Source organism: Suricata suricatta, chromosome 5, assembly GCF_006229205.1.
Source record: "Suricata suricatta isolate VVHF042 chromosome 5, meerkat_22Aug2017_6uvM2_HiC, whole genome shotgun sequence".
NCBI classification, from domain to species: Eukaryota; Metazoa; Chordata; class Mammalia; order Carnivora; family Herpestidae; genus Suricata; species Suricata suricatta.
Window position 1 is genome coordinate 15,126,899 of NC_043704.1, and position 22,213 is coordinate 15,149,111.

The following is a 22,213-nucleotide window of genomic DNA, read 5'->3' on the forward strand; positions in this document are numbered from 1 at the left end:
GGAGAAGGGCAGCCCGCACACTTGGCTGTGCACAGAAATGGCCGAAGTGTGACAAATGGGGGATGAAGGCAAAGTAATTTATCCACCACCAAAGTAATTTATGGAGGAGGATTTTTCTTTTCAAGGCCAAAGGCAGCCTGGAGGCGAGCCTACACATTCACTAAGCTGCATCTCAGCTAGGAGCAGATGTGGCATGGTTTATTCTCCCACAAACCCACAGGCTGATGGTTATCTCTTGCAGCACGATGAGTGTGCCCGTTGGCGTGGTATGGGGGCGGGGAAATACTGCCGCGGTTTCAGTCACATCCTGTTTTAGTTCTTTGGATCCAAGAGCCCTCGTTTTAGATAAAAACAAATGGTTGTCTGTTCTGACCCATTTGCCTTGCATAGCCCTGTCCTCTCTACATTTAAGAGTGATGTCCCTTGGTCCACTGGGGCCACAGACACACCCATGTAGAGGGCAGTGTCAAGAAAGAGATTTGGGTTGGGGCGCCTGGGTGGCTCGGTTGGTTGAGCATCCAACTTCAGCCCAGGTGGCGGTCTCGTGGTTTGTGAGGTTGAGCCCCACGTCAGACTGTCTGCTGTCAGCTCAGAACCCCGCTTTGGATCCTCTGTCCCCCTCTGTCTCTGCTCCTCACCTGCCCATGCTCTCTCTCACAAAAACAAACATTAAAAAGAGGGATTTGGGTTTTTTAATGTTAATTGTCACCTCTCTGTGCAGACTTCCTGATAATGGAGAGCTCAATGCCAACCATAAGGCCTCTTCACAGAGATCTCTCATTACAAAACATTCTCCTCCTTCGGCTTCCATTCACTGTTTTATCTCATTCTTCTCCAGAGACAGCCTTGGGTGTCCATCATGTTATAACTAAGTCTCTCATATTTTTCTTGTTAGCCACCTGGGGGTTTTGGCCCAGTTCATTAATTAATGGTGAGTCCCCCTTTAATGCCTGTCTACCTGTCCCCTGGACCTCATGTTGGCTATACTTAGGGAATTGACTCTTTGAACCAAAACGAGTTATTTTACACTTAATCACTGTTCAACTTGGCTGTGCTCCTTCTGGCCCGTCATTCTCTTGGGGTCGTCTGAGGCTGGGAGCTGACATCTTGTTTGCTGTCCTCTAAGTGTTTTTCTGCTGACTGCACAGGACAGAGCCCGGTCAAGAAATCCATGTGCTTCTTTCTCTAGGGCAGGTTCAGACTATATTCTAGATACTTGACAGCTTTTGCCACGGCCAGTTATGGGGGTTGCTTCTGAGCAGGCTATGACTTCCCGTGACAGAGAAAAGCTTTCCTTTTTCTTCTGCCACATGTTAATGAGAGTCCGTGTCTATTGAACACCTTCATCAAGCCGACTACTGTGCTAAGAGTTTTACATGGGTTACTTCACTTAGTCTCACCTAGCACACAGTCACTTTTACATGTGAAGAAACGGGGGCTGGGCGAGATTCGGTAACATGCCCACGGCCACAGAGCTGTTAGGCGGTGACATTGTGACAGAACGATCCCAGTGAGGCCCTTCATTGCTCACCACTGCTGGGCTGCTCACATATTATACTGAGAACAACTCACTCAGGCAGCTGGCTGTCGTCATTGTCTAGATCTGCCATGACAAATGACCCCAAACTGGGCGGTTTAAAACAACAGGAATGGATCCCAGTTCTGGAGGCCAGAATTCTGAAATGAAGATGTCAGCAGGCCTGTGCTCTCTCTGAAGTCTCTAGGAGAGAATTCTTCCTGGCCTCCCCCGGCCTCTGATGGTTCCGGGGTTCTTGGCCTACAGCAGTGTGACCCCACTGCGCACCTCCGTCTTTGCACAGCCCTCTCCTCTTCTTTCTGGGCCTCTTTAGAGGACATTTATCTGGGTTTTGGACCCACCCAATAATCCTGCATGGTAAAATTTTAAGAACCTTCATTTAATTATAACTGCGAACTTGTCTTCTGTTTTTCCTTATGTTATCTCCTCTCATCTCTAACCAAAGGGATCATCCCCAAGAGAAGACTTAAAATAACAACAACAAACCAGACTCCTTTTCACTTGGGGAAATTTTGTATTTTCAACTCAAATGCCGTGACGCCAAAATCTGTCACCTAAAACTGGAGGGGTTCGCTTCCCAGAATTCCCCCTCTGAGTAGAGAAAAGCATTCGTATTTCTCTCCCATTGCCTCCCCACTCCAATCGTTTTCCTGGAGTATTTTATGGTAGAAGATTGATGTCAAGTGTTTTTGGAAATCCGAGCACAGACAGCCAAGGGCTGTGACCCGGTGGAGTTGGGAAGTAAGAACTTCTCTGTGGAAGAACTTTCCCGCAGACTCAGCCGTGGGGTCCGTGGATACCTGAGTTGCTGAGTGGCGTCTCATTTCTTCAGTTTATTCATTACCTTTGACCTTCACTCACTTCCTTTTCCGAGTTTGTTTTTCCACATGAGTCTTTAAAATGAGAGTTGGACTTAGCTGAAACAAGATTTCCTTTCATGTTCTGCTCTAACCTCTCCCTTTCTCGAACTGCTGGAATGTTCTTTTGATACCAGGTTGGAATGCCACGGGGTCCATCACAACCTCTTGTTCTTTTGGGTTGGGCTAGTTCATGGCTGCTCCCATGGGTCCCAGACTTTGGCAACTCCCCCAGCATGCTTTGCAAAAGCAGCAGAACCTTTGGGGACCTTCCAAAATATACTCACCCCAGAGCCCTGATGAAAAGGTGGGAAAGACAAAAGAGGGTCACGTGGTTCTGCAGATTGTATTTGGAATAAGTTGATTTTCTACAGTTGTAGCCTGAGGAAGGAAGCTCACCGCGCTCTGGTTCCACAGCAGTGAGTGAGAGATGTGAGCCGGCCTTGTCACACGTGTGTGCACTGCCGCACGAGTGTGTACAAAACATACTGATTTTAGCAATCAGAGCATTTTTTAATGTTTATTTATTTTTGAGAGCGAGAGAGCAAACATGCAAACTGGGGAGGGGCAGAGAGAAGGAGACCGAGGATCTGAAGTGGGCTCTGTGCCGATAGCAGAGAGCCTGATGCGGGGCTCGAACCCATAAACCGCGAGCTCATGACCCAAGCCGAAGTCAGATGCTTAACTGACTGAGCCAGCCAGGCGCCCCAGAGCATTTCTACCGCTTCCCCTTTTGGGTTCTTGTGGGTTGGGCTAGTTTGAGGACAATGGCCAGAATGAGCATGTGTGAGGAGAAGATGCCCAGAGCAGGTGGATTCGGGAAGGAGAAGATGTGTTTAGTTGGTGTGTGCAGGGCAGATAGGCACGCTTGTCATGTCTGAGTCCAGAACCTTCTGAAACCAGGGCCCACGTGATCACCTGGTGCTCACTGTTGAGGACGGGAGCCTGTTTGCACCAGCACCTGGGTCCGTGGGGCCCCCGACAGGTGAGCTCAAGGTGCCCTTTACAGCAGGCTCTCTACGCTGTCACGATCTGACTCGTCACTGCCGCGGCTGCTGCTTTTATGTGCGTGTGAAATGAAACATTTTCCATCTCGCGTTGGCAGGCCTGAAAGCGGGAGATGAGATTCTCGAGATCAATAACCGTGCTGCAGGCACCCTGAACTCCTCCGTGCTCAGAGACTTCCTCACGCAGCCGTCGCTGGGCCTCCTGGTGAGGACCTGCCCGGAGCTGGACCGGGGCGTGGAGCTGCTGGCCTGCCCGCCCCACCGAGCCGACTGCCCCGGGGATCTGAGCGACAGCCCCCTGGCCTTCCTCGGCAGCAACCCAGGTATGTGGCGGACCTGCGGCTGAGCCCGTGTCAGCTGAGACCTGGTGGGTGTGTGTGCGTGTGTGTGTGTGTGTGTGTGTGTGTGTGTGTGTTCCAATGGCCTGGGTCCAGCAGGCATAAGATGTGCGAGTGAGATGAGCCAGTCCCGGAATGTGTGTTTCCTGTTAATTTCCGGGGGTCGGGGGATTTGTGTTCTTGCAGAGTAGGTGTTTGTCCACTAATCAACCTGTCACACACGGAGCTGCTGCTGCTGTGTGTCATTTTGGAGAAAGTTGGACGGGTCGAGGCCGCCGTCTCTTGGTTTTGGATAGAGATGACAGAGATTCACCAAGGCTCTGGGTCCCCCCTCTGCCTTCCATGCCACTGCCCCCCAAACTCCAGCCTGTGCTTTCCTGTCTATGTGAGAGAGGGCGTGGGCTACCCAGAGGGGAAATGCGGTCAGGGCTCTTACCTGTCAGCTTCTCCTGGTCTCCCGTCTGAGCAGGAGTCTGTAGGTGAGACCCTGCCCTGTCCCTCCACTGCTCTTCTCTCCCTGTCCCTTTGGAACCTTGTGCTTACTCTGAAAGAAGCAACCAGGGGCGCCTGGGTGGCTCAGTAGGTTAAGTATCTGACTTCAGCTCAGGTCATGATCTCATGGTTTGTGAGTTTGGGCCTTGCATCAGGCTCTGCACTGACAGTGTGGAGCCTGCTTGGGATTCTCTCTCTCTCTCTCTCTCTCTCTCTCTCTCTCTCTCTCCCTCTCCCTCTCCCTCTCCCTCTCCCTCTCCCTCTCTCCCCTCCCCACCCTCCCCAGCCTCAAAATAAAGAAATAAACAAAAAATAAAAAATAAAAAGAAGCAACTTGCATGCCACCTGCCTCTTGAAGCCTTCCTGGGTGGGACCCAGCAGAGCTAGCTCCCTGCTCCAAGTCCCTAGCACCCTGTGGAGACCCCTTTCACGTAGGCCCTAATCCTATTCTACTTTTCTTACTGGTTTGTCTCTCTCTGTCCTGAGTTTGTTCCCGGGACTGGACTTACATCTTCACTTTGCTCCACGGGCACCCATTCTGGTTCAGTGAGAGTCCGATAATGAGCACACCAGTCAACAGCATTTAGCTGTCACTTTTTTCTCCATGATCTCGGTGTAGCACTGGGGTTGATTCAATATGTTGAGGCTTTTGGATTTACTTTCTTTTTAAAATGAGCTAAAAAATAAAAAAGTCTTTGGTTTCAAAATCTGAGTGTAAGGACTTTGAGTATTCTTTGCCCTGCTATTGTTTTTTTAAATTTTTTTTCAGTTTGTTTATTTATTTTGAGGGGCGGGGGTTGGGGTGGCTGGGTCAGAATCCCAAGCAGGCTCTACAGTCATTGCAGAGCCCAATGTGGGGCTTGAACTCACAAACCACGAGATCATGACCTGAGCCCGAGTTGGACACTGATTGAGCCACCCAGGCACCTTCCTGTCATTTTAAAAATTCCCTTCTCAAGTTTGGCTTGATGAGAATAGATCACAGCAGAACCTTTGTGAGCACACATTCTTTTGCCCAGTGGCTGTTGCAAGAATTTGGCAACCTGAGGCTTGGGAAGCTTGATCACACTTAACTGCTGTTGACTTCCTTGAGTCATTATGTCATTGCAGTATCCATACCCCAATCAGAGTTTTAGAAAATGTTTCCAGCGAGCTGTGTAACCTTATAGGGAATGGAGACGGTGAAGGCTATTCTTTTATGTGGCCACAAGATGGCAGGATCGAGCCCATAAAACTCAGTTCACAGACACTGATGTTTCTATCTGTAATATGACTTTGAATGAGACTTGTTGTGTTAGGTTAAGTGACTTAAAAGATTTTTATAAGACCTGGATGGACAATGAAAACCAGCTTGACAGTAAACTATATTTTTAAAAATCTGGGTGTACATACTGTGTGCATACAGTGGCTTTCAACTTTCTTGGAAAAAAATTTTTTTTCTCTGTCTGAGCCCTTCCTGTGGGCTACGGGTACCAAGCAGGGGCCGGCAAACGACAACCCACAGGTTAAATGCAACCCATGGCCTGTTTTTACAAACACAGGTTTTTTGGAACGGTTTCAATAAACTGGTTAAATAAAGTCGTATAGTCCCTGTTTTGGGGTGTTTCTGCTTTAAATAATTGTGTGTGTATATGTGTGTGGACATTTTGCAGATTTTTATTAAAATTGTTTTATAATGTATTTGCATGCATGTATTTTAGAAATATTTGAGCATATTCTCTATATATAGTAGATGTCCCATCTTTTATAAGATAGAGTTTTAAACGTAACTGATCTCTATATAGTACATGTAACCTACTTCAGGCCAGTCACCTTGGAAGGCTGAGTGCTGAATCCACCAAAATCTACCGGCGTTTAAAACACATTAATATTTCCATTTTGGAATCATTCTTAGAAAATGTATCCATTCCTTTGCTTTTTTTCCCCAGTTAAATGATACTATTTTGCGAAGATCAAAAATCCTTCAGAACACAGCCCTCTTGGTCAAATTCAGGTCATTTAGACTGGTTCAGTCATAAAGCAAAAACAATATTCATCGTGTTAGTTTTCTTCTGAGGTTTCTAAGTTGGCTTCAGCATTAATACGTTCCTGAGGAATTCTCAAATGCTCTGGGCAGTGGTGGTCCAATTGGAGCAGCCTTTATGCCTTTATGCATTCCGGTCGCTACCAGCTTCTAGTCCCCATTTCACCAGGAAAAGCACAAGAGGCAAGTAAAACAGGATAAAATAACCTGAAAGATTGCTCCATAATGAAGCAGAGATAAAGCAGTATCCACTGACAGCTGCCATCAAAATAGCAAAGAAGACAACTAGGAAATGCGTACAATGGGGAGGCTGAACTGTAGCCTTAGTCTAAATTTAGAAGGAGCTAAAAATAAGAAGCATCCTGAGTGGCAGGTTTGAGGTCTGATGCAGGGACCATCTTAATGGTGGTCACAGTGCATGTTTGGCAGCCTTGTCGGAGGGCCAGACAGTATCTCAGGGACCCTGGGGGCCATGTGAGCCCCAGCGGGTGACCCTCCGTAGGAGGCTGGCCGGCTGCTCACCCCATCCTACAAGCCCAAATAGGCAGGCATGGCCCAATCGTGCCCTCAGATCCCTGACTGAGATATGGGATTAACTTTCAGGACTGGATTATTTCTGAACCTCTTTGTTCTGTAGAAGTTTGTTTCCTCTCTGAAAGCCCCACACCCTAGTGGGTAAGGGTGGGCTCTGGGATTGGATTTCCTGGGACTGAGTCCTGGTTCTGGGTTGATTTGCTTTCTGTCTTTGAGCAGGTCATGCTGAATCTCTCAGTGCCTCAGTGTCCTCCTGCATAAAATGGGGATGATACCACAGTACTGCCTCCTCACTAGGTTGTTGTGAGAATTAATTGAGTTATAATAGTGAAGTGTTTTGGGGGCACCTGGGTGGCTCAATCAGTTAAGTGTCCAGCGTCAGCTCAGGTCATGATCTCCTGGTTCATGAGTTCCAGCCCCGGGTTGGGCTCTGTGCTGACAGTTCAGAGCCTGGAGCCTGCTTCAGATTCTGTGTCTCCTTCTTTCGCTGCCCCTCCCCTGCTCGTGCTCTGTCTCTCTCTGTCTCTCAAAAATGAATAAACGCTAAAACAATTAATTAAACAAATAAGTGAAGGGTTTAGAATAGGTCTTAGAGAGTGCTTGATAAATGTTACGTATTCAAAGCACACTCTCTTTGGGGACGTGAAGGTTTTCTGCGTTGTAACCAGAAGAGCCTCAGTTTCTATCTCACTTGTCTCTACTCCATCTACCTCCATCTACAACAGGTGAATTGTCTGAGAACTAAATTTATGGATACCTTACTTAAGTATTTCCCTTTCCCAGGTGGAAAGAATGAATTTCGTAGTCTACGTGCCGAGACCCCTGGTCCCTTTTCAGAGCTGGTGACTTCCATGATCTAGAATGGGACCTCAGGGTGCATTTTTTTCGTGTGGTTGCTTAAAACTCGGAGGGTTCTACCATGCAGCTGGGATTGGGATCCACTACCTTCGGTTTCCAACCATCTTTGTTTGTTGATCCGCTTTTGATTGTACTGGTGGAAAGACAAGGTGATTGGAAAGTTATGTTCATGGGCAGACCATCTATAGTGGCCCTTGTTGACATCATATTGTGGCCTGAGATTTTTGTCATGGAACTCCATCAGGAGAGTGTGTCTCCGCCCTCGGATCCCTTTATGGGATGGAAGCATGGTAAATGGGTTGGCGTGTTGGCTTAGAAAACAAGAGACCTCATCCTCAGTGTTTTCCCTGAGACTCAGTTTCCCATCCTCCGTCACTGACCACCTGGGATCTTTGTTGAATCTTTCTTGAGCTACTTTCATCCCCCCCCCCTCTTTTTTTTAATGTTTGTTTATTGATGTAGTGGTAAGAAGATGGAGGAAGGATGTCTAGACAAAAGAGGGTCCCTTGAGTGGCTGTTGTTATAGAGAGAACCTTGGAGGGAAGAGGAAGCTGAGGTAGGAAGTTGCAACACTGTGTGTGTGAGGTTTCCAGAAAGTCTCTCGAATGTTCGCGTGTGATTTATTTTGAATACTGGCCTCCTCTGGAGCCACTCGCATTTGGGGCCACGTAGTTCTCTGTGGTAATTCCTGTGCATTAATGGAACCACATAAAGGTAGTGGGACCCTTCTTCAAGTCGTGCTGATCAAAATCTCTTCGCGGTTGGCCAGCTGTCCCTTGAGTAGCAAACTCTCCTCCCTTGGAGAGTCACGGGCCCACTTTACTAGAAGGAGAACCCACATTACCCAGTTAGGGAAATATTCACAGAAATATTCATAGGAAAGCAAATCTAGATTTATGATAATTTTTAAAGGTTTTATTAAACACTTACTAAGGGAATTCTAACACAAATACCCTTTTCTGGCATCTCCCCCTGCCCCTCCCCCACCCACTGCCTTTTGAGTCAAGGGAAGAGCAAAGAACAAATAAATGCTTATTCTGAGGTCTTTCTCCCAAATGTGAGTAACATTGTTCTTCTGGCATAAGATATTTATCATTGAAATTAATTCTTGGAACAAAGGTATTTTGTCAGCAATTATGCAAAACCCCACATTTTATGCATGTTGAAAGAATCGCTGCAGGTGGTATCAGGGGTGTCTTTCCAAGGTTTCAAAACATCTGTTTGCCTCTTTTATTTTAAATTCCGCCATCGTGCTGACATCCACTTAATTTTTATGGTGAATCCAGCTCTGCTTCAGCTTCTCTACAATTCCACTCGACGGGTTGGGGCAAAGCTGGTGCCCTCATTTAGCTCAGTGTTACAATGAAAGTGCTGGGGTTCAGCAGACTGAAGTTGGTTCTCATTCGAAAAATGGTCATTCAGGAAGCTGAGCTGGGGAGAGCTGGGCAACGGCAGCTAACGCTGGCCCGTGGAGAGTCAGCTGCCGCCCACCCCACACACCCCTTGATATACCTCAGGCACATCTGTCTGATGCTAAGTGGAAGATTAGAGTCTGTCCGAGCGCAAACACCCCTCCTACAGGAAGTAGATTAGGCAGCGTTTGTTGTAACAGGAAAGGCTTCTGTGGCAGCTGGGAGAGTCCAAGGCACCTTGGTCAGGGGACTGGTCGAGTGCCCAACACGGGCAGCTGTTTGACCTGCGGGCGGGGCCTGCTTTCCTCCAGTGCCTGTGGGATGTACGAGTCTGTTTCAGACTGTTGTTCTGTGCAGATTGTCTAGAGCCTGATTCTGAAAACACAAGACAATCAGACAGCAGGGAGACGCAACAGAGCGAAAGGAGCAGCACAGATTTATCTTCCTACAAACAAATATGGCCCCATCCTTCAGAGGCTCCGAAGTCTCACAGCTACCAGGAGCACATGGTCTCTTATTTGTTTGTTGATAAAATTTGGAGCCATGTGCGTTCTGTAAATGGTCTGGGCGCCACGGTTTTGTCACACAGCACCTGGCTTGTTTCCTGAGGCCCTGCTGGCGGAGCCAAACATCTAGTCCTGATTTCCAGCTGGGGGGTTGATGACACCCTTCAAATCCTGTGTGCAGGGAAAAACACGCTTCAGAATTTAAGAGCTGCCATTTGAATATTTTTATTTATTTTTATTTAAAAATTTTTTTAATGTTTTATTTATTTTTAAGAGAGAGAGAGACAGCGTGAGCAGGGGAGGGTCAGAGAGAGAGGGAGGCACAGAATCCGAAGCAGGCTCCAGGCTCTGAGCTAGCTGTCAGCACAGAGCCCGATGCGGGGCTCGAACCCACAAACTGTGAGATCATGACCTGAGCCGAAGGCAGACACTTAACCGACTGAGTCAGCCAGGTGCCCCTGAATATTTTTAAAGAACATTAATGAACCTTGTATCATTTGACTTTCACAACAGATTAACAAAGTCAGTAATGCTTAGATCTACAGTTTTTGTGGATGTAAAAATTTTTCTCCGTAGAGAAACAGACACAGATTTTGTGAAATTTGGCTGGGAAGAAGTTATTGGTCTATTAACTTAAAGTTGGAGCATTTTTTTTCATAGTGTCTATTTATCTCTCCCTGTTCTTCTTTTGTCCCTCTCTCTAATTATTTTTGTTTCTTAGCTTTGTTGTGAAGAGGGTGTTTATGCTGATCATATGCATATGAGTGTTTCTATGGAATCCTTACATGACAGTAAAATGACTAAAAAGCAAAACAAAACCATGGCCTAATGGTTGTTTCAGCTAAATGTTTTTATTAACAGTATCTATCTTTTTCTTGCCCCCATGTCCTCAAATCATTTTCTTTCTCACAGAGTTTTAAACTCTGGCATTAGTCAAGGTGTTACGAAAATCAATGTTACGATTGGTCCCTCTCTGGAAATGTTTGAATTGGAGAATCTGCTTATGTAGTACACGTGCTTAGTAGATCTCATAAGCGAAAGATTTTTATTTCCTTTCTTTAAAGTTAAGTCCCAAGTGGACTCGAACGCAGCCAGAGTGAATGTATCTCAACCAAGTCAATTAAAGATATATCTAAATGTAGGCTTACATTAGATAGTGTGAATGGGGTGTGCACGTCACAAAGGTTTCTTGGTCCTAAGAACATTATTATGATATGAAAATCATTTTAAGGGTTCTTTTTTTGGAAGGGGAGGGGCAGAGGGAGAGGAAGAGAGAATCCCGAGCAGACTCCATGGTCAGAACGGACCCAAATCCAGGGCTTGAACTCACAGACTGTGAGATCATGACCTGAGCCAAAACCAAGAGTCAAATGCTTAACCAGCTGAGCCATCCAGGCACCCTGATGTGAGAATCATTTTAAAAAGTGAAGAAATGATCACACCCGTTTGCAATGTTGTTTATGGTGCCTGCAGGTCCCGTCATGCCCAGCCTCAGCCCTACTCTGTGCTTCCTCATTCTCTGGGGCTGCCCAGCCCCTGTCACTCCATTGTCTCTTAAGATTTGGCCTCACTTCTTCTCTGTGCTGCCCAATGCCTCTGGGCCCCTCCTCTGTGCCAGATATTGTGCTAAACGTGGGGATGGAATGGAGGGGAGGCGGCAGCTCCCTGCTGTGACCCCTCTTCAGGCACCTCTAGCCTCATCTCCGGCTCTCCCATCTGTCTGATGGTCACAGAGCCGTCTGTGTTTGGGGGTGCGCTAGTGAGCAAATGGGGGCAGCTCCCTCCGGGCCAAAGAAGAAAATTCCTTCAGTGTCTGTTATTGGAAGAAAAATCTCTTGTAGTGAAGGTGGTGGAGAGCTGAAGTAGGATGTTGTAAAACTGAATTGTATTGGGGTTGCCAAAACCCCCCAATGGTGTTCTTGCATAAGCTTTTTAAGCTGGGGGATGTTCGGAGAAGGCCTTGAAGCATAGGAGCCAGAGCTTGACCTCATCTCTTTGAAGTCCCTGTTCCTACCTCTCTGGCTTGTTTTGATTACTAAATCTTGCTTACCCGTTTACTGGTTATCTTCTGCTAGGTATCAGACCACCCCAAGACAATTATTTCCCTTGCTCATTATTCCATGTTCAGCAATTTGGGCAGGGCTCAGCCGGGTCCTTGCTGTCCTTGCCCGGAGTCATCCATGTGGCTGTGTCATCAGGTGGCTTGACCGGGGCTGGGTCAAGATGGCCTCACTTGCCCATTTGGTGCTTGGTTGGCTGGACCTCTGAAGGCTAGCCGGTGGTTTGTCTGGTGAGTTCAGAGATCCCAGGGGCAAGCCAGCAACTGCAAAAACTCTTGAGGTCTTGGCTTGGGCCTCTTGTATCTCCGTCTGTGTCATGTTCTGTCGATTGAAGCAAGTCACAAGGCCAGTCCCAGTTTATGGGGTGGAGAAAAAGTGACAAAAAATTAGTGCTCAAAGGGATGGACAGATCATCAGTTTGCAAACTGTCTTCTACAAGCTGCGTTGCTCTTATTTTATTAATTTTTGTCTTCAGCTAAGGGCAGAAGCATGGCAGAGTGGAGTGAAAAAGAACACATGCTTTAGAATCGGATATACCCATAGATACTGATTCGTAGGAGTTCCTTTATATTCTAGGTAGTAATGTCTTTGCCAGTTACATGTTGACGATAACTTTTCTCAGTCTTTACAGTGTCTTGCTGCATTTTGACAAAGAAAGGTTTTAAATTTAATTCAGTTTATTTTTTAAAGTTTATTTATTTTGAGAAAGAGAAAGAGAGAGAAGGGGAGGGGCAGAGAGAGAGAGGGATAGAGAGAGAATCCCAAGCAGGCTCTGCATTGTCAATGCAGAGCCCAGCGTGGGGCTTGTAGTCACGAACCATGAGATCATGACCTGAGCCAAAACCGAGAGCCGGCTGCTTAACCCACTACCCCCCCCACAGGCGCCCTAGAAAGATGTTAAATTTTATTTATTTACTTATTTGTTTAAAATTTTTTTGGTTTATTTATTTATGTTGAGAGAGAGTGAAAATAAGCAGGGGAAGGACAGGGGGAGAGAGAGAGAGAGAGAGAGAATCCCAAGCAGACTCTGTGCTGACAGTTCAGGACAGGACTCAAACTCACGGACTGTGAAATCATGACCTGAGCCAAAATCAAGAGTCGGATGCTTAACCAGCTGAGCCTCGCAGGCACCCCAGAAGGGTTTTTAATTTTAATAAAATCTGATTTTCTATCTCCTATGATTTGTGCTTTTTTATATCTTATTTAAGAAGCCCTTCTCTTTTCTGAGGTAACCAACACTGTCTTCTGTATTTTCTTAAACAACATTTTATACTGTGGGCTACTCACACTCTTCCGGTTTCTACCTCCCTGGTATTAATTTTTGTGAATGGTGTGTGTTAGGGTACGACTTTATATTTTTCCACCTGAGTAGTTTCCTGTCATAACGTTTACCAGATGTTACCATTCATTTCCCCGGGATCAGAAATGGCACATCTGATGTATATATCACGCCTTCCTATGTAGGAGGGCTCTCTGTTCTGTACTTTATAATACACTTTGGGATCTGGTAGGGAAAATACTGCAATTTTGTTCTCTTCTCTGAATCTGTTGTCAGTGTTATTGGCTTTTTGTAACAAATATCTAGTTCCCCCAAAATGCTGCTAGTGTAGTCTGTAGCTGAATACAGACTCTTTGGAATTTGTTGAGATTTATGTTGTGGCCTATTGTGTGGTCTATTGTATAAATTGCTGGTCCTTGGGGAAGATGTACATTCACAAATTCTTAGGAATAGGGTTTGAAATATATTCACGGATCAAGCTTAATAATGATCGATACATCTTCATGTCATGACTAAATCTGTTTTGTCTGACATTTGTCACTCTTTACATTGGCCACCTATATTTTCCTATCCTTTTAGCTTTTTTTAATGTTTATTTATTTTTGAGAGGGGGAGGAGGGGCAGCACGAGAGACACAGAATCTGAAGCAGGCTCCAGGCTCTGAGCTGTCAGCACAGAGCCCGATGCGGGGCTCGAACTCATGAACCCTGAGATCATGACCTGAGCTGAAGTCGGATGCTTAACTGACTGAGCCACCCAGCTGCTCCTAAAAATAAAATCTTCAGGGGGTGGCTAGGTGGTTTGGTCCATTATGTGTCCAACTGTATTTTGGCTCAGGTCACAATCTCACAGATTGTGAGTTCCAGCCCTGCATCAGGCTCTATGCTGACAGTGTGGCATTTGCCTGGGACTCTCCCTCTTTCTCTGCCTCCTGCTCGCGATCTCTCTCTCTCAAAATAAATAAATAAACATTAAAAAATTGTACTTTTTAAAGACAATGCTATTGCACAATTAATAGACCACAGTGTAGTGTGAACATGACTTTTATATGCACTGGGAAACCAAAAAATTCATTTGACTTGCTTTTCTGAGATGTTCACGGTATTCAGTGGTCTAGAACCAAACTCACAGTATCCCCAAGGATACTCTATACATCCTTTAGAGCGGTTTTTAGTTTTATTTATTTATGTTTTTAGTGAGGTTCTGTTTGTAGCAAACTTCCTCTTTACTTCTCAAACAGAGAACATTAAATTCTTTTTTATTGAATAATCTTTTTGCTGGAATTACAATTCTATATGGGCAGTTCTAGCATTTGAAGATTTTTGTGCTTTCTTCAGACAGATCTTTTATTCCTTCTTGAACTTTTATTCTTACCCATTGAGTGTTTTATTTCAGTGGTTAGTTCTCATGTACCTGATTTTTTTCTGAAGTTACCTCTTGTTCCTTTTCAAAAAAATATATATCTTAAGCATACTTGATGTACTATATCTGATGATTACAGTACCATTCCTTGGGAGTCTGCTTCTGTTGTTTATTGTGTCTACTGCTTCTCATCGGTGAGGATCTGGTTCTTCCTGGGTTTTATAATAATGGATGAGGAGTTTTCATTTGCTCAAGCTTTATCTCTGGGCATCACATGATCCCATCTGTAAGCGTGAATTCCTCCAGAGGGATTTTGGTTGTGTTTTTGCTGGAGCCCTTGGAATACAAATCTACACCGATTTTAAGGTAGTTTTTCATCTTGAGTATCATGAACTGAATGTTGGTGTCTTGCCAAAATCCGTATATTGAAGCCGTGAGCCCCATGTGATTGTTCTTTGGAGTTGGGGCCTTTGGGAAGTAGTTAGATTTAGATAAAGTTGTGAGCGTAGGCCCCCATGATGGGGTCAGTGTCCTTGTAAGGAGAGCAAGAGAGCAGAGCTCAGTCTTCACTTACACGCACAAGGGGAAGGTCATGTGAGCAGAGAGGCAGATGGTGGCCTTCCATAAGCCAGGGGAAGGGTCTCCACCAAGAACTGAATCCGTGAGCCCCTTGACCTTGGACTTCCATCCTTCAGAATGGAGAGAAATAGATGCCACCGCGTCTGTGGTCTTTTGTTACAGCATCCCAAGCTGACTAAAGATATAGAGTCTCCTGGATGCAGTGCATGTTGTAAATTTGAATCTTAAATACGTGTAGGGCCAGCCTGTGGTTATTCTCTTGGCGACATCCCCCGCCCCGCATGCTCCCTCCCTGCTGTCTGTCCCAGAGTGTAGGGGGAAATCAGACAAGCCTCCTTTCCTCCTGCCCCTCCCCTCCTCCCCCTTCTCCTCCCCTCCTGTTACCCCCTTCCCTTTCTCTCCTTTCCCCTTCCCTTCCCTTTTGCCAGTGAACACTATTTTCTTGTATCTTTTTACACCAAAGGTGTAACCCTTCAAAGGAACCGTATGAACATGGGAGATTCAGTTCTAGGTCTCCAACTTGTGCCGATCTGACACCTGTTTTCTCTCTCTGGTCTTTACAGTTGAAACCAGAGTCTCCAGGGCATTGGCTCACGTGCTGGTACGGTACTGCTGTTGGGAAATGGTGGATGCATTTTTATTGGCACAGAGACCGGGGAGGGGGAGTGCTCATTGTATTTAGTGCCCAGGAGCAAGGGGGGACTTACGTGTCACTGTCAAATATGCAGTTTTGCACCCTGCCCCCCAAAATTACTTCTCTCCTAACATCAATAGATCTCATTCTCTCTTTGGAAAACACTGCTCTAGGGTTTGGGGACTGATGGATTTACTCGATATCGCCACAGCTTTTAGACTGGCCCACCACGCCAGCTTCTTTTATTGTCTGCATTTTGGGCCCTGGGACTTCTTGGAGCTCAGCTCTCTGTTTAAAAGGGTTTTGTTATGTTTTGTTTAGCATTCTTGAGTGTTGTGTAGAGGTGAGGGTCATTCGTTTGTTCCTTCTTTACTTTATTCCTTCCTTCCTTCCTTCCTTCCTTCCTTCCTTCCTTCCTTCCTTCCTTCCTCCTTCTCTTCCCTCCTTTCTCTCTTTCCCTCCTTCCCTCTCTTCCCTTTTCTCTCTCTCCCTCCCTTTCCTTCCCTCCTTTACTTTCTTTCTTTCTCTCTCTCTCTCTTTCTTTCTTTCTCTCTTTCTCCCTCTCTTTCTCTGTCTCTCTCCCTCCCTCCCCTCCCCCTCTCCTCCCTCCCTCCCTCCCTTTTCAGGATACCTAGCCCCACAGTATCATTAACAATGAAAATCTTTTCATCTGTTTCCCCACTATTTTGTGAGCACCAGCTGTCCCCCAGGCATCAACATTACACTGTGGGATCTGCAGGGTCACAGCATTGGCCGTACGGTCTGGGGGTGCCCATTCTGCAGACTACAGTGTGAGTGGTGCCCCCCGTGTGCTGTGCCACCTGGCTGTTCTGGATAGAGCTGAGTGAGCCATGGTGTGATCCAAGAGCTTAATGCTTAGCAAAGTGTCTGTAAGTGAACGTATCCGCTCCTCCGCATTGGGGATCAATTCTTGCCCTTTTCTCTGGCCCCAGCATCTAGGCCATTGCCCCCATACAGAGTGTTCAATTCCTTTCTCCCCATGGAGGTGACAGTATGGCATAGTTGATAGCCACCAAGTTAACTGAGCTGCTTTCTTGGACTGCTACTGCCATAGAGTACAGTGAACAAGTAATTAGAAAATCCTAGAGCCAGAGCTAAAGGGAGGACACAGACAGAAACTTCCATTGGGGGTGTGTTCACTTCCTTAGTGCTTCATTCCAGAGGAGGGGAGGAGACTGCAGATCCCGCCTGGAGCAGGCTGTTGCCCAGCTGACTTCGAGCCCGAACAGAAAATGGCACCAGGCAGATTAGGACTATCCTGGTGTCACCAGATTAGGTGGCCTCTTTGCAGACCGGGCTTTCTTTTTTTTTTTAATTTTTTTTAATGTTTTATTTATTTTTGATACAGAGAGAGACAGAGCATGAGAGGGGGAGGGGCAGAGAGAGAAGGAGACACAGAACTGGAAGCAGGCTCCAGGCTCTGAGCTAGCCGTCAGCACAGAGCCTGACGCGGGGCTTGAACCCACGAATGTGAGATCTGACCTGAGCTGAAGCCGGAGGCTTAACCGACTGAGCCACCCAAGCGCCCCCAGACCGGGCTTTCTTATCCGAAGAGTCAGAAAGTGGCTCCTTCAACTCTTGTTTTCTATCCTGTCCATTTATAGTGATGGGACTATGATCTCCGATCCAGTGCCAGACTAGTTTGATTCCCACGGTCGCATCAGATTAGCCTGGTACTCCAGGTGTGGTCCGTGGCCCTACAGTACTGATTGGTGTCGTCGTCGGGGGGCTTGTGAGAAATGCACAATTCTAGGTTCAGCCCCAGATCCTTTGAATCTGAATCTGCAGGGCATGATCCCCGGTGGATTCAGATGCTCTTTAAATCTGAGACGCCCTCCAGAGGCCTGTGACTGCAGCGTTCTCTTCCTTCACTTCTACAGAGAACATGGGGGGGGGCGTATGGACGCTTAGTGTTATGTTTACAGCTTGCCAGACTTGGCCCAAAGAGACATCACATGTACTGTGGACTGAATGATTATGTCCCTGGGTCCAGATACCACGACGTGGGAGGTTAGGACTTCAACTTGAGTTTGTTGCCGGGGGACGGGGGAGCGCGTCCTAACAATTATGTATTAGGAAATTTGAAAGACATGTATATACTATAATATAAAAACAATAGTAGTGACAATAAAAACAACAAAACATACTTACTGAGCCAAGATTGTGGGGCTCCTATTTGGGGAGTCTCACAAGGTATGCACATGTCGTGAGCCTGACCCCACGTCCCTCTTTGCACAGGTGTGGCTTTTAGTGATTGCCGCACATGCCGACCCTCATTTTCTTCTGATGTCATTTCGCAGGGCAGGGCCTCTGCGGCGAGCAGGGCGGGGGTGCCGAGCCCTCTCCGGAGGAGACCGAAGGGCCGGACTTGGAATCCTCAGATGAAACGGATCACAGCAGCAAGGTGAGAGGTTTTCATTTTCACGTCCCACGTGTCAAACCACCGAAGAATCACAGCCGACACGTCACCTTTGCAGCCGTCCGCGGTTAGGAGGCCTCTCCACGGGACCAAGTGTTTTCACTCTGAGCTGTCCCTAAATAAGACACGAAATCCAAAACGACCACCTTGCTAACAGACCTGTACGTGAGCTCATAGGGCAGAAGCCACTTTTAATGGGTCCAAATCTCATTTCATCCTGTTTCCGTCTTGCATCTCCGTCTTGTGTTGGAAGACGCAGCGGCCAACATGAGCGCGGCTGGGTCGGTTACACCTTCTTGCTCCTCGTGCTTTCTGCACGGAGCTCTTCTTGCACTGTGTGTGTTTGGCTCCTGTGAAAGGGAAAGAAACCATCTTTTAATGTATTTGAATAGCATGTTTCTTGGTTGGCTGAGGATGTGAGGAAAGGCTTTATTCTGCCTCTTGGGTGGAAGACGGTGAGGGTGAGTTTGTTTGTGTTTGTTTTCCATCATTCCTCATGCTTCTACCCTGCCTCACAGCGTCCCGTGGATCAATAATGGCTTAGCACAGCCTCTGAAGCACAACAGGTTAAAAACTTGGTGTCACCTCTGTCCAAAGGCCCCTCCCCGGCAAAAGTGATTGTATGTGATTCTCTTTCTGTATTTGTTCACCTTAAAAAAATACGTATATGTTTATTTTTATTCCCGACCTAGCTCTTGTTCTTTTGTGTGGTATTTACCAATCACTTTCCCTGATCAAATCCTATAACTTTAAGTTATACCTTTGTGTTCCCTTCTGTAGCAGGGTGATTCTTGTCTTCACCCAGTGACTGGATGACTGGGGAGGTCAAATAATAAAGCTGTAGGAGAACGTATTGGCCAGGGAAATACAAGGTTCAGATATGAAGCATTATTTTAAAAAATCTGCATTTCTTTATATGCCCTTTTTTGTCTCTCTTGGTATTTCTGTCTCTGGAAGACTCTCTTGCGTGCCAGTGTTTGACTATCTTCAGCATCACTTTTACCCTCATGTGTGTCTTTGATCATCGTAGGATTACCTTTCTTGGTGTCCTTTCTAAGTTGGGCACAGTATAAAATTTAATATTTGGAAGTAATTTTAATATTTTTAAAAGGCTTTATGTTGGTTACTAATTAAAACACAGATGAATCGTGGGGCACCTGGGTGCTTTTGTTCGTTGAGCATCCCACTTTGACTCAAGTCAAGATCTCTTGGTTCGTGAGTTCGAACCCCGCATTGGGCTCTCTGCTGTCAGTGCAGAGCCTGCTTCAGATTCTCTGTCCCCCTCTCTTTCTGTCCCTCCCCCTCTTGCATTCTCTCTCTCTCTCAAAAATAAATAAGCATTAAAAAAACACACACACACATAGGGGTGCCTGGGTGGCTCAGTTGGTTAAGCATCCGGCTTCAGCTCAGGTCATGATCTCATGGTTTGTGGGTTCAAGCCCTGCCTTGGGCTCCATGCTGAGAGCTCAGGAGCCTGGAGCCTGCTTCAAATTCTGTCTGTCTGTCTGTCTGTCTGTCTCTCTCTCTGCCCCTCTCCCACTCACAATCTGTCTCTCTATCTCTCAAAAATAAACATTAAAAAGTTAAAAAACACACACACAGATGAATAGAAATACATATATTTCATTTAAAGCTAAAAAACCTCAAACGAACAAAACTCGTTTCAACTGACTTTTTTATGTTTGTGGCCCTTATTTTACTTTTAGATACTTGGGGGAGGGGGGAGCAATAGCCCCCCTCAGGAGAAATGGATATTTTCAGACTGGGGTCAGATATTTGGAAAGGTATTTATTCTGGTATTTTGTTACCGAATGTTAATTCTTGGTTTCTAATTCGATTTAGGAATACAGCTATTTTTCCTATATCTAAAACATTATTTCTGAATACCTTTTAACTTGGGTCATTTTTACCTCACCGTAATAGCCTCATGTTCTCATTCCTTGTGGATTTTGAGATTGTTTTCATTTTAAATTTTGTGAGTCATGAGGTCCTAAACAGGGTCGTCTATAATATTAGGTCTGGCCGTGGAGAGGAAGGAAGAGGCCCAGGGTTTTGTGGACTGACGTGGATGCCTGTCTGACTTCACGGGTCTTTTTCCGGAGAACAGGTGCCGCAGCCCACCTGGAACAGAGGGGGTCCGCTGCAGGAGCAGGCCAGCCCATCCCCAGATTTCTCTGTCGCGATGCCCGGTGGGCTCTCGTAAAAGAGAACGGCCTCCAAGTTGTTGATGACGAGTTTGGGGTGATGAGCCGTGTTTTTAAAGCTAGTACCGTGCCCTGTGCTAAAACTGTAGGTTTTATACTATAGGTTTATACTATAGGTTTTCTTTTCACGAGGTTGGGGAGTGCTGTGTGATTTTCTACCCGAAAATACTCCCTAGGTTTGGTTTGATTCACAATTTATCTTTATTTGAATGATTTTGTCATTCACCCCAAGTTAGTTAACTAAATTAGCCATTAATGAGTTAATTTCTCACTTGGGATATTGGGAAGCAAAAATCTTAAATTGAGCAAACGGTTCTTGGAGTCTGGGTCCTACTGTGTATTCTTACTAGTAAAGGTGAGCCAACCCTTATTTAGTGTCTTCTATGTGTTAGGCACTATTCATATTAACTTACCTCCTCCTCGTAATATCTCTGAGAGAGAACTACTGTTACTTCCTCTATTTTATAGGCAATGACATCGGAACAGAGAGATTAACAACTCACTGAAGGTCACACAGCTCTGAGATGGCAAAAACCAGGCCTTGTATTGTTACCTGCTGTGCTAAAACTACCTTCTGGCCAGATTGGTTACAGTCTGGTATTAAATACCAGGTTCCAGAAAAAGGAGTTAATTAATTAGCGTGCTGTGTGAGTCAATTAGATACTCCTTAGCCACTTGAATATGTTCTTCTGCTTAAGCTTTCTGGGTGGGTTTTTAATTTATGATTTAAAGTAAGGAACACCTGGGTGACTCGGCTAGTTAAGTTTCTGACTTCTGCTCAGGCCATGATCTTGTAGTTCATGGGTTCGAGCCCCGCATCAAGCAGTAAGCTGATGGCTCAGAGCCTGGAACCTGCTTCAGATTCTGTGTCTCCCTCTCTCCTTGCCCCTCCCCCGATTTCTCTCTCTCTCTCTCTCTCTCTCTCTCTGTCTCTCTCTCTCTCTCTCTCCCTCTCCCTCTCCCCCTTCCCCCGCAAAGTAAATAATCATTAAAAAAAAATAAAGTAAGAGCAAGAGTTTCTTGATCAAGATGATTCTTTGACACGTCTCCAAGATCAGTAATTTTTCATGAGGATAAACCAAACATTAATTTTTAAGTTGTAAACTGCCCTGAACATGGAAGGATGGTTTAGCCTTGCTTCAAATGCACCAGGCTGGGTGTAGAACGCAAAAAGCAAGAAATCAAGAAATGAAACAAGCAATCCTTTTTTCTTTATTCCTGCTGAGAGTATGAAGGCTGTTGATTTGTTTGCTTAATATTTTTCCCGTTCTTCCTAAATGAATTGCTTTATGAAATATTGGGCAGAATATAAGAGAATGCAGGTTTGAGTGTTCATGTGTTTTTTTAATTTTTTTTGTTCTTTAAATAGCACTTTGCGCTTCTTGTGGCCTTTTGGGGTTAAGCAAGTAGATAATTTCGAGCCTGCGGGGCATTGGAGGTACTGGGGTGGGGGCGGGGCTCCCCCACCGCAGGGTGGCGGTCTGGCCTCTTTGTGAGCCGCCTCCTTCCTCTGGTGACGGCAGGTGATAACCTCCACGGGGGGCGGGGGGCAGGGGGGCCTCCTCCACTGGCCACTGGTTTCTCTGCTTCTAATCTGAAAACTCTTGTCTCTGGAAATGAATGCTAATGAGCTCCTGGCTGCTTCCTTATGCATCCCAGGCCCCCTGGCAGCTGTGATTTTGTTTTCCATTTAGCAAATGTATTAGAATAATTTTCAGAACATTTCCATTCTGAAAGCCTTCTTTTTTCTTCTTCTTCTTTCTAATCCACATTGGGATTGTCTCGGAAATGTCTGCTTTAGTAACAAAGCATTAGCGGAAAACGGAAAACATAAACTGTTCAAGAAATAGTTTGTTTTTCTTTATTTATCTATTTGTGTTTTTAGTGGCTGCTCCCGACTCAGCGAGAGGGGTGTCTTCCAAGTTGTTGGGGTGGCCGGGTTGAGTACCCCCATGCGCTGCGTGACGCTGGCCAATCAGCTGATCTTGACCGCAGAGACAGAAGACAACTGCTCCCATCCTGGGCAGGCTCTTTTCTGCTTTGTGTTCTGCTCTCTTGTGATTCTTTGTTTCTGGAACTTGTGGTAGTTAG

At 46.0% G+C, this 22,213-nt stretch overlaps 1 protein-coding gene across 1 annotated transcript in view; it reads left to right on the forward strand.

Moving 5' to 3' along the window:
* Positions 1-22,213, forward strand: part of TIAM1 (T cell lymphoma invasion and metastasis 1) — a 199,896-nt gene that overhangs the window by 139,339 nt on the left and 38,344 nt on the right. Inside the window, exons 13-15 of the mRNA XM_029938668.1 lie at positions 3,291-3,379; positions 3,500-3,724; positions 17,800-17,903. Of these exons, the coding sequence (XP_029794528.1) occupies positions 3,291-3,379; positions 3,500-3,724; positions 17,800-17,903 (418 nt within the window). The remainder of the gene's footprint in view (positions 1-3,290; positions 3,380-3,499; positions 3,725-17,799; positions 17,904-22,213) is intronic.